General features: G+C 39.5%; 1 protein-coding gene across 1 annotated transcript in view; it reads left to right on the top strand.

The window, feature by feature from the left end:
* Nucleotides 1-2266: 2266 nt before the first annotated feature.
* LOC145996079 (cytochrome P450 6k1-like) overlaps nt 2267-16933 on the top strand; it is a 16783-nt gene continuing 2116 nt past the window's right edge. The window contains exons 1-4 of the mRNA XM_083132325.1: nt 2267-2387; nt 13074-14021; nt 14564-14782; nt 15741-15992. Of these exons, the coding sequence (XP_082988451.1) occupies nt 13085-14021; nt 14564-14782; nt 15741-15992 (1408 nt within the window). The 5' untranslated portion in view covers nt 2267-2387; nt 13074-13084. The remainder of the gene's footprint in view (nt 2388-13073; nt 14022-14563; nt 14783-15740; nt 15993-16933) is intronic.

Here is a 16933-nt window from a genome sequence, read left to right as displayed (position 1 = left end):
ACGACGACACCCGTGACTCAGCATCATTTTCGTGACTCGGCAAAATTTTAAAATGACTAGTCATTTTGCTTCGAAACTGTCGAGTACCGCAAGGCCCTGTAACACGCAAAAAAATCTTCTGCAGTGATGCCAACCGTAGGGATATGTCCGTACGCATAGGGACTTTTCACTATATTTTGCCCACGTAGGGAAAGATTTTGCCGAATGAGGGAAAACGTAAGGTTTTTTTTCAATATTGGAAAATAACATTTTATTGTGCGAAATGCAAAGCTTACTCGCCAGTCAGTTGCACTTTCTTCGCGCTCAGTTTCCCTTTGTGTATGATTATTGCGTTGATGCATCTTGCATTGCAGTTGCAGACTGCATTTTGGTCGGTATGGTAACTACGTAACGTGTGTGTGACAGTGGTGCAACCACAGGGGGGCATTGTCTCCTCAACCTTGGACGGAAGGAAATAGATTCTAGGGGAGGGGTGCAAATATTGACTGCTTAGGGCAGCTGCATTGTGCACAGAGGGGCAATTGCCCCCTCTCGATTTCAAATTTTATGCAAATAAAAATGCATTTTGTAAAATTTTCTTTATCGCTACGCTCGCAGTTCTTCCTTTTCAAGTTCAGTTGTAGCTAGGGGGAGGAGGGGGTCGAGCCTGGGCTCTGAACGATATAAAATTTAGATCATTCGGCGCCGAAGCCCGACAAAAGGTTTTTAAGACACACTGAATAAATTTTCGAGCCCAACTTCGCTTCGCTCGCAATCAATAATTGTATTCTGTAATGCATTGTAAATTACCAGAGAGAAAAGAAATACTTCTCTTCATTGATTTTGTCTTAAATGCATGAACAATTATGTTTGGAGGAATAGGAGAGTGCACATTTGAGACAATTTACATAATTTTTACTGTTGGTTTAATATGAGATGGATGAATCGATTATGTAATGTATTTAAATAATATATTTTGTATACATAAAGAAACTTTGAATACGTACTACACAATTTAGTGTCAGAAAGTTGCATATGTATTTTCTCATTTTACCTCGCTCCATGTTGCATATGTGTAAGACATATGCTCTACATGAAAGTTATGCATGTTACATGTAGAGAAGAATTATATTCGGAATAAATTTATCATGCATTTCTTCCTGTCTTTCAAAAATACAGTTTTGTGTGCTTGTTTTCCATTATTAATGTGAAATTTAACGTTTTGAAAAAAGTCAAATAGTTTGTTCCAACACAAATGCTTCAGCACCGAGCTATACCCCTTTTTTGCGTAATTTACGATAATAACGTCTTAGATAATACTACCACTGCTATTACTACTACTAATAATAATAATATTATTGTTCTTATTATTACTATTGTTATTGTTTTATTATTTCTATTATTATTATTGGTACGTTTATCCTAGTCTGGTACTTGTCCCCACCCCCAGACGGAAATTCGTGGTTGCGCCTCTAGTGTGTGCAAATACTGTACAATCGTCATTGGGTGACTAGTGTTCTGGGCGTGTTTCTAGCTTCTAAAGTTCATAGCTGTAAGTTGCAGCATGGCTTCTACACTTAAAGAGAAAAGACAAGTTAGTGGTGAACTCGATAAAACAAAACATCAATCAAGAAAGCAACGGTTCCGAGACGCATGGCTTGAAGACGTGTTCAAAGGGTGGGTGGCGCCTGTACCTCGTGATCATTTTAAGGCTTCGTGTAAAGCGTGTGATGTGAAATTATATGCTGGCCGTAGTGAATTAATAAAACATTCAAGTCGTGATATTCACAAGAAACGTGTATCTCAACTTCAGAGACAGTCATTGCTCACGTTATGGACAAAGGAACCATCGAGCAGCACAAGTGCACAACTTCAGGAGTCTACAAAAACAAAAAAGAGAAATGAAATGGAACCAGAATTGTTAAATTCTTTGCTAGTGATAAATTCTTCCCTTAAGGCACGTGATGAAGACTGCAGGAAATACAGCATCACCCACCAACGTCTATCTTTCTCACAGCACCAGCATGTATGACTTCAAATAACATAATCAACAGTAAACGACTCGACGTTATTCATAAAATGTGGAAGCATCGAGCAGAAAGATTTGGTAAGTAAATGTGTATATTTTATCTTCTGCTTTGCATGCTCATGAGGTGTTGTTTCTTTTAGTCGCTTTACTTGGCGTAGGGACATTTGGTCAGTTGTATGGACATTTTAACTACGTCTGTAGGGACATTGCCGAAAAGTGGTTGGCAACATTGATCTTCAGTCGGAACGTTGGCAATTATCTACAGATCAGAGAGATTGTTTGCTTCCTTAAAACTTCAAGATCTGAACGCACCACATTCAGTGTTGATGTAGTTGGCAGCAACACAAGTTCGAAGGGAGATAACGCAGGCGCTCCACATGTGAGTTAGACATTGTTATGAATAGATAAAGTTATGCGTATTTCAAATTTTGTGTTTGGTATAATTTCTTGATTGAATGTGAGAAGGGCTGGGTAAAATATTTTCACAAAATAATGAGCACAGGCAGGGTGAGATTTGCCACTAGGCTATATCGTAACAATCTTTGAAATGTAAAGTACAAAGAACTCCGAACTCCAGACATTTAGCCATCACCTTTCCAGCCAGGAACGTATCCAAGGAGGGGGCTTAAGGGGTCCGAGCCCCCCCCCCGAAAGTTTTCGGTTTACACTAGATAAAATGAGTTTTTTGGTGACGATAATTTAAGGAGAGAAATAATTATCGAGGCAATACGGAGAATGTTCTGTATCCTTGTTATTGTTAATAGTGCGTATCCAAGGTGGAAATCAGGGGGCTCGATCCCCCCCACTTAGGAAATTTTTCTGTTTACACCACATAAAATTAGGATTTAGGCTTCTTGAATAATGTGATGATAATTTGAGAGAAATAATTATCGAGAAAAGAAGGAGAATGTTCTATAACCCTGTTATTGTTACTAGCGCGTATCCAAGGTGGGGATCAAGTGGGTCGACCCACCCCCGCAGGAAATTTTTCAGTTTACACTAGATAAAATTAGGTATTTGTCTTTTTGAATATGACTATAATTTAAGGAGAAATTATTGTCGAGGCAAGACGAAGGATGTTCTATAACCCTCTTATTATTAATAGCGGGTATCCAAGGTGGGAATCAGGGGGCTCGAGCCCACCCCCCAACAAACACACCTTCAGGAAATATTTCTGTTTACATTAGATAAAATTAGGATTTTTGCTTTTTGAATAATGTGACTATAATTTAAGGGGAGAAATACTTATCAAAGCAAGACTGAGAATGTTCTATAACCCTGTTGTTGATAATATTGCACGTAAACTTTTATTGAGCTTTCAGTATTGTCGCAGCAAACTTGAGCACTATATAGAGACTTGTCAGCATTTGGAAGCTGCACAGCAAAGGTATCGCCACATGTAGAGCGATTCGTTGTAATTTTTAATCTCTGGAAGGCGCGAGAGGGAATGTTCTTGAATAAGTGGAGTCGAACTACTGGCAATATTTATAAATCGTTTATCTGCGCAACGTTCTACAATATACTGAGGATATAAATACGCGTTAATTAGAACCATTCCTAAATGGAAATTCTTTGACCGAACCTTGGATCCAATGAGAAAAATGGCGTTGTCTCTGACGTCATTTCCTTTTAAACGTTCAATTCAAGGACTTGTTCATGATTTATTTGATAGTGTATAAGGTGCTTTACTCCAGTCTCCAATACGAAATGATAAAAACATCTGGTGAGTTGATTTTTAAAAAATGTGTCCGAGATAAAGAGTGGCGTGCCAACGATTTTCTGCAGGGAGAGGGGTTACGCATACTATTTTTGGTGGTCAGTCCTCATTTTGCCATATTTTCCTGTTTTTGACGTTCTTTTTTTAAGGACTGGGTCAAATGGGGTTATGACCCCACCAACCCTCCCTTGGGCAAGTCACTGGAGATACCTAAATGAGTAAGCATTTGATCATATTGGGAGAAGAAACATTAGATGTGTTGGGAACGGAAGGGTTTTCACTGTGCAATAATTGTTTCGCGATCCAGTTGTATTCTATAGAAGACTTCCTTTGTTTCGTGCCGATATATGACAAGACTGCGGAAGCTATGACAGACAATTTTGAACACTTGCGAGTGCTTAGGCCTGAATATGAACAATTTGGTGGGTTTCGGCTTATAAAAGAGCTGCAAACATGGGAGGACAAGACACATTAGTGGTGTTCAGGTTCGAATCAGAGAAATATTCGAGAACTGTCTGCGTCCAGTTCGCAGAGCACAGTTTGAATCTCGTGTTGTCGAGTGGATTGATTATCAATCCCGTGCATGTGTAACAGCTTTGTAAAAACACTTTTGGTTAACTGGTACACAGATGTTTTGATGCCTGATGAGAAGAAATGGACGAACATACATACTAAGATGGTTCCGGCACACAAGGTTAATGGAAACTGAGGAGTCGAGTGGTAAAAAATGTTCCGATTTCACGTTTTGATTAAAATCACAGCCTTAAACAGTGGTCACGATTTAGGGGATAGTTGCTCCCCATTTTTTGCCTCCATACTATGGCCTCTTAATCCTAAGCCTTGTCTAACAAGAGAAAGTAAACTTTCCTTGCACCCCCCCCCCCCCCGGTTTTGGAACCAAATTGCCACCACTGACCTTAAACATATAATTGTGAGGTTCTATCTATACCCCTTAAAAAAAAAGTGTTCAGCCACTCCCCCCCCCCCCCCGAAAGTAATTCCTGGATACGTGCCTGACCGCAGGCTATAGCGTAGGGTTCACAAGTCCAGGCGGGCAACGCCAAAACAGACTCTAAAGCAGTGTGCGATCTAAGCATTTTGCTTGGGTGGGGATGCCCACTCGGTGGCGTATTTGTGATTTCATTGCGGCGGGAGGGAGTGTGGAGGGGCAGTTACCAGTTGGTGAACTAAACGATTGCCTTGCAGTTGTAAGTACCATAGAACAGTGGTTCTAACCCAAAACATTAAATCTTATGATAACATTTACATATAATTTAGAAACTATTTACATTCTAAGAAAACTCGAACTCGTACACAAACAGAACTATACTGAAAGAACTTGACCAATTTCTATTGTCCGTTCAACTCAATGACTGTGTGCGGCGAGAAATATTACCTACCTCCTATGAAAAAAGCGGACGAAATCAACCCTACCTGCCATTGCTTCAGATTTTCATAGTTTATTTAACAATGGACAGAGCAATGGCACTAGTCTGGAAGGTTTGTCGAAAACCTTTGCACCCGACGACAATACGAACAAGTAAACAATGGGTTATTTAAAAGTAGAACTTCAGAAGAGTAGTAGATACAATTGTTTTAAAGGTTAAATAACTGTTCCGGAATGATTTAAGTGGCATTTGTTCCATTTAATAAATTACAGTATGCTATCAATTCCATTTTCCACTCGCACACTGAGCTGAAATGGCAGATCATCGACTATTAAAATTCCTTATTGTGATAATAGTAAACTAAACAATATATCAAGTCATTTTACTTGCTTATATCGTAAAGAAAGGTACAAGTAAGGAGTTTCTAGCATTTAAATAACTTCTTACGTCATAACCCTATCTTCAGAGGTCGCGAGACAGTGCTCGAATATGAACAATTCTTCCTCGAAGAAACGAATGTAAACATTTTGAATGCGAACTTGAAAATCAAGTGGAGTGGAGGGATATTGAGGGTTGAAATTAACATCCTTGTTTCTCAGTTCGCGGCCAGTGTGGCTGTAAAGTAGTGTCGGTCAGGGTGCGAAATTCTGGGGGGGGGGGACGGGGTGGATTTCCCCCCACCAACAATCTTGGCCTCAAAAATCCCCCCACCAAAAAATTCCCGGGGCGAGAGTTTTTGTTCCAACAAACAAAAGATAAGCATTTACTTTTAATTTCAAGTATACTTTACTAAGAATAACATCAATAACGCACACAAATTAGTGTAGTTGGAGTGTTCAATGCCATTTCTCTCTCAAGAGATCATTAACAAATCTACTTCAATACGCACAATACAAGTAAAACAAGAATGGAAAAGAATAATAACTATGAAATCTAATTGATTAATATTAACATAAAGCAAAATCTAAACAAAAACTTATACATATTATACACTTCAACTATTTCATAATTTATTAACATCTTTAACCACTTAGGGAATTACTTTGCAACGTTATAATATCTGATATGTAAAAGTAACAAATTATTTTCTTTGTGTAATTAATAATACTAAAATATTTTTAATTTAGTAATTAATTTTTACTTTCAATAACATAAATATGTATATCGTGTAATTTATATGTATGTTTGTGGGGGAAGGGGATTTGTAGGTTAAGATCTTTCTCCCCCCCCCACCAGTCTTAAATGATTTCGCACCCTGGGGTCGGTTCCTTTTCCTTTGGTGCGTATGCGGTATTGGTGTTGTGTGGCGAAATGCACATTGCAAGTGGCGTTTGTAAACTACAAACGAAGTTTAATGAATAGCATTTAATCAGATGTGTTTAAAGTAGGGCTTTTACCACTTTTAACCGATGCCGATACCAATACTTGTATAATTCCAATTTAAATTAACAAAGGCTAGTTATTACTAGAGCCCGGAAGTTTGGCAAAATGCCTTTTTTTATCTACTGCATATATTGATAATTTTTTTCCGGATATACGTTTCTTATGTTGTTTCGAATGTTTTAGAAGCCTTTTTCATTTTGCCTATTTGGGACCCCACTGCCTATTTTTAATTAAAATGCCTTTTTTTGCCTTTTTCAATGAAATTTGACCATTTTTTTAAAAAAAAATGTGTATATAAATTATTTTTCTCCAAAAAAACGTTGTTGGCATTTATTTTTCTTCCGTTTATTATGTGAGTAATTTTCGTCTTATTTAAGTAATATTGAACTTATGCATGTTTCAACATTGCTGAAGGAGAAAAGTGTGAGAAAAATGTATTTCATGCTCAGTTAGGATATTGCCTTTCGGTTAACATTTCCTTGTGCATGATTGACTGCTGAAGTGGACAGGTTGATTTCGAACACAAAGAAGATATTTCTGAAATCTCCCTCTCGAACCCGAAAATTTCAGGAAGTTGCGATTGAGCTTAGTTTACCTCCACAACCAGTCTTGACCAGATGGGGAACCTGGATATCAGCAGCTATATATTGATAACGACCTTGAAAAAATCAGTGAGGTGATAGATGCTCTTCCAGAAAATGAAGCGGCTTCAGTGGAAAAACTCCTGTGCTATTCAAGTTTATTTTTGCACATTATGGTGCATTGCCAGAGACAATTACAATTATAGCATCCATGAAAATCTACGAGGAATCTATGGAGCATATGATGGAAGTGCCAGGAGAGAATGGGTCAGCTGTTGCGGAAAAGTGGAAACAGGTAGTGAGTGCAAATGAGGACTTGAAACAATTGAAAACAATTTGTGGTATTCTAAAAGGTGAAAATGCTGTTACCAAAATGAGTCCAGCTACATTAGCTTGTTTTATGTATGCTCCAACAACTTCTGTCGAAGTAGAATGATCATTTTCTATTATGGAAAACATTCTCTCTGACAGACGACTATCAATGAATGTTGAGAACTTAAACAAAACACCTTGTAGTTATGTGCAATCAAGACGGAGAAAATTGAAATGCTCTTCTCAAAGTACATTTTAACATTTTGCCAGAAATTATAGATAAAAGTAAGTGACTTCCAAATGTGCCATTTTTCGGTTTATTTTGCCTTTTTTTCATTTTTAGTGCCTATTTTCCACATTATAAATGCCTTTTTGCCTGCCTATTTTAACGAAAATAAATGCCTGAACTTCCGGGCTCTAGTTATTACATATGTGTGTGTGTTTAGTATTGTTACATTTTGTAGATATGTATTTTTGACAAGGGGCGATGAATAAATTAACCCACCAAACGATGCTCTCTCTTGTAACAATGCATCACAACTTTACAGATTATACGAGGCGCATCCAGAAAGTAAGTTTCCCTATTTTTTTCCCGTGAAAGTAAACATAATGAGCCGTGTAAATTGCGCATGCGAAGCAGAGCTAAGACGTATCAATCATATACCAGGCGGGCAGATCCCACCCGGCGCCAGTAGCGAGGCAGCAGTGGTCCGAAGTGGAAGCTCGTATCCCTTCTCCCGCCGCATGCGAGGTTCGGTCGGTGATAAAGTTCCTGAATGCACAAAGCATTGCGCCAATTGACATTCATCGTCAGCTCTGTGAAGTCTATGGGCCGAACATTATGAGTAAGCAGATGGTGCGTCGCTGGTGTCTGCAGTTTTCGGAAGGTCGTCAAAGTGTCCATGATGAAGAGCGCAGTGGGCGTCCGTCCCTCATCACTGATGATCTGGTGCCAGGTGGGTGCCGAAAAACCTGACACCCGAACACAAAATGAAACGTTCAGGAGCAGCACTGACATTCCTGCAACGGTACCATGATGACGGCGATGATTTCCTCGACAGGATCGTCACGGGCGATGAGACGTGGATTTCGCACTTCACCCCGGAAACCAAGCAGCAGTCAATGCATTGGCGGCATAGTGGATCTCCGGTCAAGAAGAAATTCAAACAGACGCTGTCGGTACAGAAAGTGATGTGCACCGTGTTTTGGGACAGGAAGGGCATTCTGCTCATTGACTTCCTCCCCAGAGGTGAAACGGTGAACGCTGATCATTACTGTGAAACACTAAGGAAATTGCGACGTGCCATTCAAAACAAGAGGCGTGGCATGCTTACTGCAGGTGTTGTGCTCCTCCATGACAATGCTCGTCCACATACGGCTCGGCGCACAGCAGCTGTTTTGACGGAATTTGGCTGGGAGTTGTTTGATCATCCACCTTACAGTCCTGATCTGGCTCCCAGCGATTTTCACGTTTTCTTGCACCTCAAGAAATTCCTGTCCTCCGGTGAGCGCTTTGGCAACGACGAAGAGCTGAAGACGTCTGTCACACGCTGGTTCCATTCACAGGCGGCGGAGTTCTACGACAGTGGGATCCAAAAGTTGATACCACGATACGACAAGTGTCTCAATTCTGATGGTTGCTATGTTGAAAAATAGCTGAACCTTTGCTGTACCTGTTGCCAATAAATGGTTTCCTGAAACTGTGTTGGTTTTTTTTTTAAAAAAAATAGGGAAACTTACTTTCTGGATGCGCCCGTAGATCAGTGACAGTAGATCAGATGTTTCAAATATGAGAAAAATATTATGAGAAGCTAAGAGAAAGGCGATCGTGCCCTCCCCCCCCCCCCCATGTTGAAAAATGAGATCATGCCTCTTCAACCTTTAAACTAAGGGATCACGCAAAAATAATTGGTGATTTACCAGCCCCGGACATGACGTCTAAAAAACTAACAGTAAAACTGTAATGTAAGCCCTACCTCGTCTCTTTTTTGCCATTTAACAAAGAGAATAATAAATAATAAACTAAATGTAAGGAGAGAATGAGAACTTGCCAATCTCTTGCTTATATATCAGGTGATTGATTTCAGTACAGTGATATTCAGACTAGGGATGGCCAAACGGATCAGTTTGGACCCGGATCCGAAAGTTTCGTATCTTAATCCCATTACAATATTACCACACCTTAAAAGGTATTATGATCTTCGATTACAAAGAAATTTTATAATATATGCAGTATTATATAATTACAAAGTGTAAGACTAACAAGGGAGGTTATCTAAGTGTCCCCCTCCGATTTCCATGAAACTTGGCAAGTGTATAGAGGGGCCCAAATGAAGAAATAAGTGTTTTTTTTTTTTGTTTCGGCTAAAAAACTGTTCTAGGGGGCAACCCCCCGTCAAATGTCAAGATGAGGACAAATTGAAGTTGGGATCTGACCCCTGTGTCCCCCTCCGATTTCCATGAAACTTGGAAGGTGTACAGAGGGACCCAAAGGAAGAAATACGTCTTTTTTTTGTTTCAGCTAAAAAACTATTTTAGGGGGCAAAACCCTCAAATGTCAAGATGAGGACAAATTAAAGTGAGGATCTGACCCCTGTGTCCCCCTCCGATTTCCATGAAACTTGGCAGGAAATCGGAGTGGGACACAGGGGTCAGATCCCCGCGTCAATTTCTCCTCATCTTGACATTTGAGCGGGGGGGGGGGTTGCCCCCTAAAACCGTTTTATAGCTGAAACACAAAAACACGTACTTCTTCCTTTGGGCCCCTCTATACTGCCAAGTTTCATGGAAATCGGAGGGGGACACTTAGATAACCTCCCTTGTAAGTGTATTAATTACAAATCGCGCACGCGCGCACACACACACACACACACACACACACTCTATATGCATGTATGTATGTATGTATGTATATTAGGTAACAATATGTTATAAACACATTCTTACTTTCCAAAGAAGCGCTCATGTGGGATGGCTAAACGGATCCGGATCCGAAAGTTCTGGATCCGGATCCGAAAAATTTTAGGACTAAGGATCCGGAACCGCCAGGATCCGGATCTGGCCATCCCTAATTCAGACTTGACTTTGCTTTCGACATACTTACTTTCGGCACATGATTTTTTAAAAAAGGTATTAAATGCTTAGTACTATCCCTTGGCGTGGAAGGAAATCCAAACCCACCACTACACTTTCCAGAAAGTAAGTGCCATCAGCTGTCGTTCAAATAAATTAATTCCCTTGTCCGTGCGGAAACACGCCTGTTGAAACCTAGTTATGTAGGTCGGGACAACAAAAGTCTAAAGTTGGAAAGGATAAGGAGGATTAGCCCAGGTATTTGAATTTCCAGGAATATGCTATATACTATGTCTGAGACACGTTCACCATTCACATGGCCGATGACTGTTTTGACTGCGGGAGGTCTCTAAACAGAGAAATGTCCACAATACACCAGGTGCCTCGTGACTACCGGACCTCATTAATTATTGTGACACGAGACCGAAGGAACAAAACCTGGTAGACCTCTTAGAAACTCTTATGGGGAGAATTTCTCGTTACCATTAATTTGCAAGATACTTGACCGCGAGTCTTATCTGCGTATGGAATTTTGTCACGTACTTGCTGTTCACGGAACTTGAGTCCATGTTCAATTAACAAATACACAAATATCTTTAAAGCCAAAGGTAAGTTGGAAAAGATTAACAACCTTTGAAGAGAAACAAATGTTGGTTTTGGCCGCGCTTCTAAAACAATGATATCGGCTGGTATCTGTGAAAAAAATTCAACCGATACTTACCGATACCGCTGGTATCGGCCGATACCGATTATTTGTGGCACTTCCAGATATAACAGTATTGTCAAATATTTTCATCACTTTTAAAATAAATTGAAGGTTATATTTAACGTCATCGCCTTCTAATTGTAATCTATAGACCACTGAGTTACAGTATTTGGTTGTTTAGAGGTATTGCATACATTGCTGATGGAAACAGTGTTAATAGACGTTAGAATTTATCCTCGAGTTCGTGAAGTACCAAACTTTGTCCTCCCAAATGCCATTTCTAGATCCGCTACTGCCCTTCTTTGTCATTTAGTGTCCACCGGACCAGAATACTGCCCTGTAAAGTACCACGTTTATTTTTTTTGTAAAAATGAATAAATATTACAAGAGCTTGACCGTGTAATGAATGATTTTTTTTACGTCGCCTTTCTGCCACTTATAGCTGATTGCGAAGATGAGAATCAATGGTGATAAGGTGTATATTTGTATATTTGAACTTCTATGAGCGAGCCGTTGGCTGTACGCACTACATGTTGATTCACATTGGTTATTCTTTTGACAAATGTATGAAAATATGAAACAGAAACAAACAAACATATATATATGGCTATTGCACAATGCTGGTTCCACAGTCCACGTATTATAAGCTAAGGTTACTTTGTGCGGTTTCTTCGCTCTTATCGGTATCCGCTATCGCCTTTCCTCTTCATTCTCTCACTTTCCACAAATATCTCCCCACTCGTTGCACTATCTCACTTATGATTCCTCTTCTATACCACTTCCATTATTTCCCTCCCTGTTACGTTCTTAATCCACTTGTCTCGCAGATCACGCGTAGAGGGGCAGGCAGATAACAGATGCTCGTCCGTCTCTCCCTCCCCGCACAAAGAGCATGTTTCCCCTGCTTCATTCTTACTTGTTTCTAACCCCCCAGTCTGATCTATGCTAACCCTCCCCTTTCTTTTTTGCCTACTAAATGTATGTATCTTGCTTTGCCCCATTCCCTTAATTTCAGTTTGTTCCTTAGTGAAGTCTTCGTCTGTCAGTCGGCTAGTATTTCTTGTCTGTCTATGTCCAGCAGTCTCGCTCTGATTTGGTTTTCTACTGATGTATCTACCATACTTCCAGTTTCTCACACCCACCCCATCCCAATAGAGTACAACATGTTTTTTATATCCCTCGCCCAGTTCCGTGTATTTTCTTCTCTTACTTGCCTTATCAGACAATGACCTTTCAGTGTCGTGTTACCACAAGTACGCATGGACGGTACACAAGTCCCACTGGCCATGGTTCCAGACGCCAGTACCTCATTAGTCTGCAAAATGCAGTCCAGTGAGATTGACATTTAAGTGTCTTCAAAAAGATTCACCCCTTACACCCCACATGACCATGTAATATTTACATAGAGTGTGACAATTTTTTCTCGTATAGTTTTATGCAACAAATCACATTCAGATCGCGCAGTTGTTACCACCATCAGTCTTAGAATCAAATTGAGCGATTCCGGTTTGTTTCCGTATTGGAAAAATTTTGTGTAACACGCCCATAGCTTAAATCAATAACAAACTGAAATTAAGCTTTAACACACCGTGTTCCATTAATTGACCCTGTAACTTTTCTGACAAAGGTTATATATTGCTTGAACTGAAGAGACATAATAAAGATATTAAATTTGGAATGTGGTAAAATTATTTTTTTAAAAAACATAAGTAACCATTTGACATAGTTTGTTGTAAAAGTTATGGAGGAGGCTTGTGGGCAGGGGATGGGGCACACATATATGAACCCTGGTCTATTCGTAACCAATACATTAGATGCTCAGTGTACGTATATAACGTGTTTTTTTCTTGTTTTTGTTTCATCACTGTCCAGTATTTTTGCACCTTACCATTTTTTTTTATTCCAGCCGTTACGAGCATGATGTCTATTCTACTCAGTGATTGGTTCATTGCGCTAGTCTCCTTGCTCGTAGGCTCTCTGGGATTGGCCTATCTGTATTTAAGCTACAAGCAAACTTATTGGAAGAGAAGAGGCGTGCCTTACGTCCAACCGAAATCCATCTTTGGAAACTTCGGCGAATCGACAAAGTTGACACAATCTTTCGCGGATGGGATCAGGAATCTGTATTTTCAAACCGAAAAACACAGATTTGTAGGGACGTATATTCTTCACAGACCCAATTTCATGCTGAGAGATCCCGAGTTGATCAGGCTCTTCCTTGTGAAGGACTTCGCCCACTTTCACGACCACACCTTGCCAGTAGACGAGAACGTGGATCCCCTGTCTGCAAAGCACCTGTTCAACTCCAGAGGCCAGAAATGGAGGGATCTGAGGGTTCGACTCACCCCCACCTTCACGAGCGGAAAGCTTAAGAAGATGATGTACCTGATCACACAGAGCGGAGAAGAACTAGGCAAGTTCCTTGAAGACAGAGCTGCAGGGAAGGAGATCTTCGATGTTAAAGATGTTCTTGGGAAGTTCACAACTGACGTCATCGCTGCTTGTGCTTTTGGGATACAGTGCAACTCTATGAAGGATCCTGACGCTGAGTTCAGGAGAATGGGGAAAGCGCTCTTTGAGCCTACTTTCCTTAATGGCCTGAGGCGCAGTATAAGAGTTTTGAGTCCTGCATTGTCAAATCTGTTAAAGCTGAGGTCTTTCTCAAATCACCTGACTGACTTCTTCAGGAAGCTGGTGAAGGATACAATGGAGTATAGGGAGACCAACAATATCGTAAGAAATGACTTCATAGACCTTCTAATGCAAATCAAGAAGAAAGGTTACGTTGAAGATGAAGAAGACAGTAAAATTATCGAACATGGTGGAACTGACGCAAAGAAAAACGGATTCAAAGGTAACAGTATATTTTTTACCTTTCTAGAATTACTTTTTCAAAATTCTTTCATCGTTGAGAATATCATTTTTCAGATTTGAAAGTAGACTGAATCGGTTCCCTTAATTTATTGCGACTGAGTTCCTGACTTTATTTGATTTTTGTTTGAAAACCTGTTGGAGGACAGCCACCTCTAATAACAAAATTTGCACATTGGAGAGATTGTCGTTCTGTCGGAATCAAAATTACCACTGTACCAATTATCTAAAGTAAGTTTCTAAAATGTTTCACGGACCTGTGAATCGCTCTGTGCAATAGAGAAAGAGTGTAGCTAGAAAGTAGTTCCAATGTACTTGCTACTTCTACACTAAATAAAACATGTTCTGATTATTATACAATAAATTTCATTTTCAAGGCACAGATCTTCTTTAGCAATATATGGTTTTCCTTACGTATACTGTTTTTAGTAGTCTGTGCTCATTTTGCCATTTGTTCCTGTCTTTGATGCATACCACAGCTACAGATGATTTTTTGTAAACATTTGTGTTCTCTTCTTTCAACAGAATTCTCCCATGATGACCTCACAGCCCAAGTTGTGGTGTTCTTCATCGCTGGCTTCGAAACTTCGTCCACAACAATGAGTTTTGCATTGTACGAGCTCGCTTGTAACCCTGATATTCAAACGAAACTTAGAGAGGAAATTGACAAAGTACTGGCTAAGCACAAGGATGTTACTTACGAGGCTATTCAAGAGATGGAGTACTTGGATTTGGTGGTGAATGGTAAGTACTTCCTACTACCATTAATGCTTACTCTCTTTTGTTTTGATTTGCTTTATTTTACTTCGCTTTTTGTGCCACTTTTGGCTAATTTGCGAAGATGGGGATGAGTGATGAAGTTATGAAATTGTTGAATGGACACTCACAAGCATCCACCCCAGGCTGCGATTCGAACTCGGGACCCCTGGCATCGTGGCGCGATGTGCTAACCACTCCGCCACGGGGGCCGGCTCTCTTTTTATTGTTGCATATTGCCTTCTGTTAGCCTTTTGTAGAGAACAAGTAATCATCATTTGTAGGTAACATTGGTTCCTGATATCCTCGATAAGTTTTTTTTAAAAGATATGTATCTTTAATGATATAACTAATTTTATTGTTCTCATTTATTAACAATAGCGAAGGCCACAATATCCGGATAATGGATATCCTGGTTTCAAATTATCCGATATCCGTTTCGGATGCAACGCATAATTCGAATATCCGGATAATGCAGATATCCGAACATAATGGATATCTGTACAATCCGGATATCAGACTAACAATAATGGTGTCTGAAATTTAGAACATAATTACCATGTAAAGGATCGCAACATCAAGCTGACAATGATCTAAACTGTATCTTTAATTATAATTTTTCGAAAGTTCAACAGTTTACTTGCAATACATTTTTATAACCTCTCAATTGTTTCTGAAACATCTGGTATAATCGCGTCCATGCCTTCGCCTAAAGGAAGCCTTTGTCTTGTAATCAAGGTGACCTGTGTTCCATCTTCGCGGTGGAACTTGCCCAATGTTTCGATCCCACTTTAAGGTGCAGGTACAACTCAGATTAGCCTAATCTGAACATAAAATGAACTTAAAACCAACTCGTGACAGCTTTTGATAAAGAAGTTCATGAAGCGAAGCTCAGGGGAAAACAGTACAGAGCAATTATGCATTTAATTCCATTCTTCTTCCGCAGAAACCCTGAGAAAATACCCACCACTGCCCAACCTAACAAGGGAATGCACCAAGGCGTACAATATTCCTGACACCGACGTACACCTTGAGAAGGGGACAGACGTTATCATTCCAGTATATGGCATCCACTATGATCCTAAATACTACCCACAACCTGAGAAGTTCTTGCCGACAAGATTTCTTGAGGAAGCCAAGAGCAAGAGACCTGCTTACACATTCTTACCATTTGGAGAAGGACCCAGATTATGCATTGGTAAGTAAGTTGTTATAACAGCAAAACTGCTTTACCGTTGTTGTTCGTTTTAAGTGTGACTTTTTTTGCTAGCAATCCATCCATATATTGACAATTTTCCTCCATTTGACTTAAAAACGAGAAAACTATGTGCTCACATATTCTTGTTTGGAAACGCCACTGTAGTAATTACGAAATAAGAATAATATAATTTTTGCACATCTTGCAAAACAAATGAATTCAAGCACAGTCACGGATAGTTGCGGATTGTAAGGTCATAAGTGAAAGCCAATGAGATCGTTATAACCCAAAAGTTCCCATGACTACACCACCTAGGTAATTACTTACTTACTCTCTAGCATTCTTAAACCCGAAGGTTTATGGCTGCAGCAACACAAGCCTTTCATCTGTCCCTATCCTGGGCAAGATCAATCCACTCTGATCCATCTTCGTCTTGGCCTTCCTACAGGTCTCTTACCATCAGGTTTCCCAACAAGAATCCTGTAAACTCTTCTTTCCTCTCTCATTCGTGCCACATGTCCTGCCCACCTAAGTCTTCTTGATTTAATTATTTTAATTATATCTGGACATGAATACAAATTATGCAGTTCTAAATTATGTAACCTTCTATACTCACCTGTCTCCTAATCCTTTTTATGTCCATATATTTTTTCTAAAGAAAATCTAGGCAATTACACATAAATGTGCAAGAGAAACTAATTCGCAGATATAAAGAACATGTTCTTTCTCGAAATACGATTCTGCTATTCATTAAACAATTTGCCGTATAGTTGACTTGAAACAAGATAATGAAATTTAAAGTTTATGCCACACTTTGCCTAAAATTTTCACACTAGAAATCTAAAAACTGAAATGTTGTAGACTATATAGTATTGATATTAGATTTTCTCGTTATATCCACTATTATATGCCATCAAAATAAGTAATTGGAATAGTTTGTT

This window comes from Lepisma saccharinum, chromosome 12 (assembly GCF_977018435.1).
Source record: "Lepisma saccharinum chromosome 12, izLepSacc3.1, whole genome shotgun sequence".
Classification (NCBI taxonomy): Eukaryota; Metazoa; Arthropoda; class Insecta; order Zygentoma; family Lepismatidae; genus Lepisma; species Lepisma saccharinum.
The sequence above is the reverse complement of the archived record's forward strand: the minus strand, read 5'-3'. Positions and strand labels throughout refer to the sequence as shown.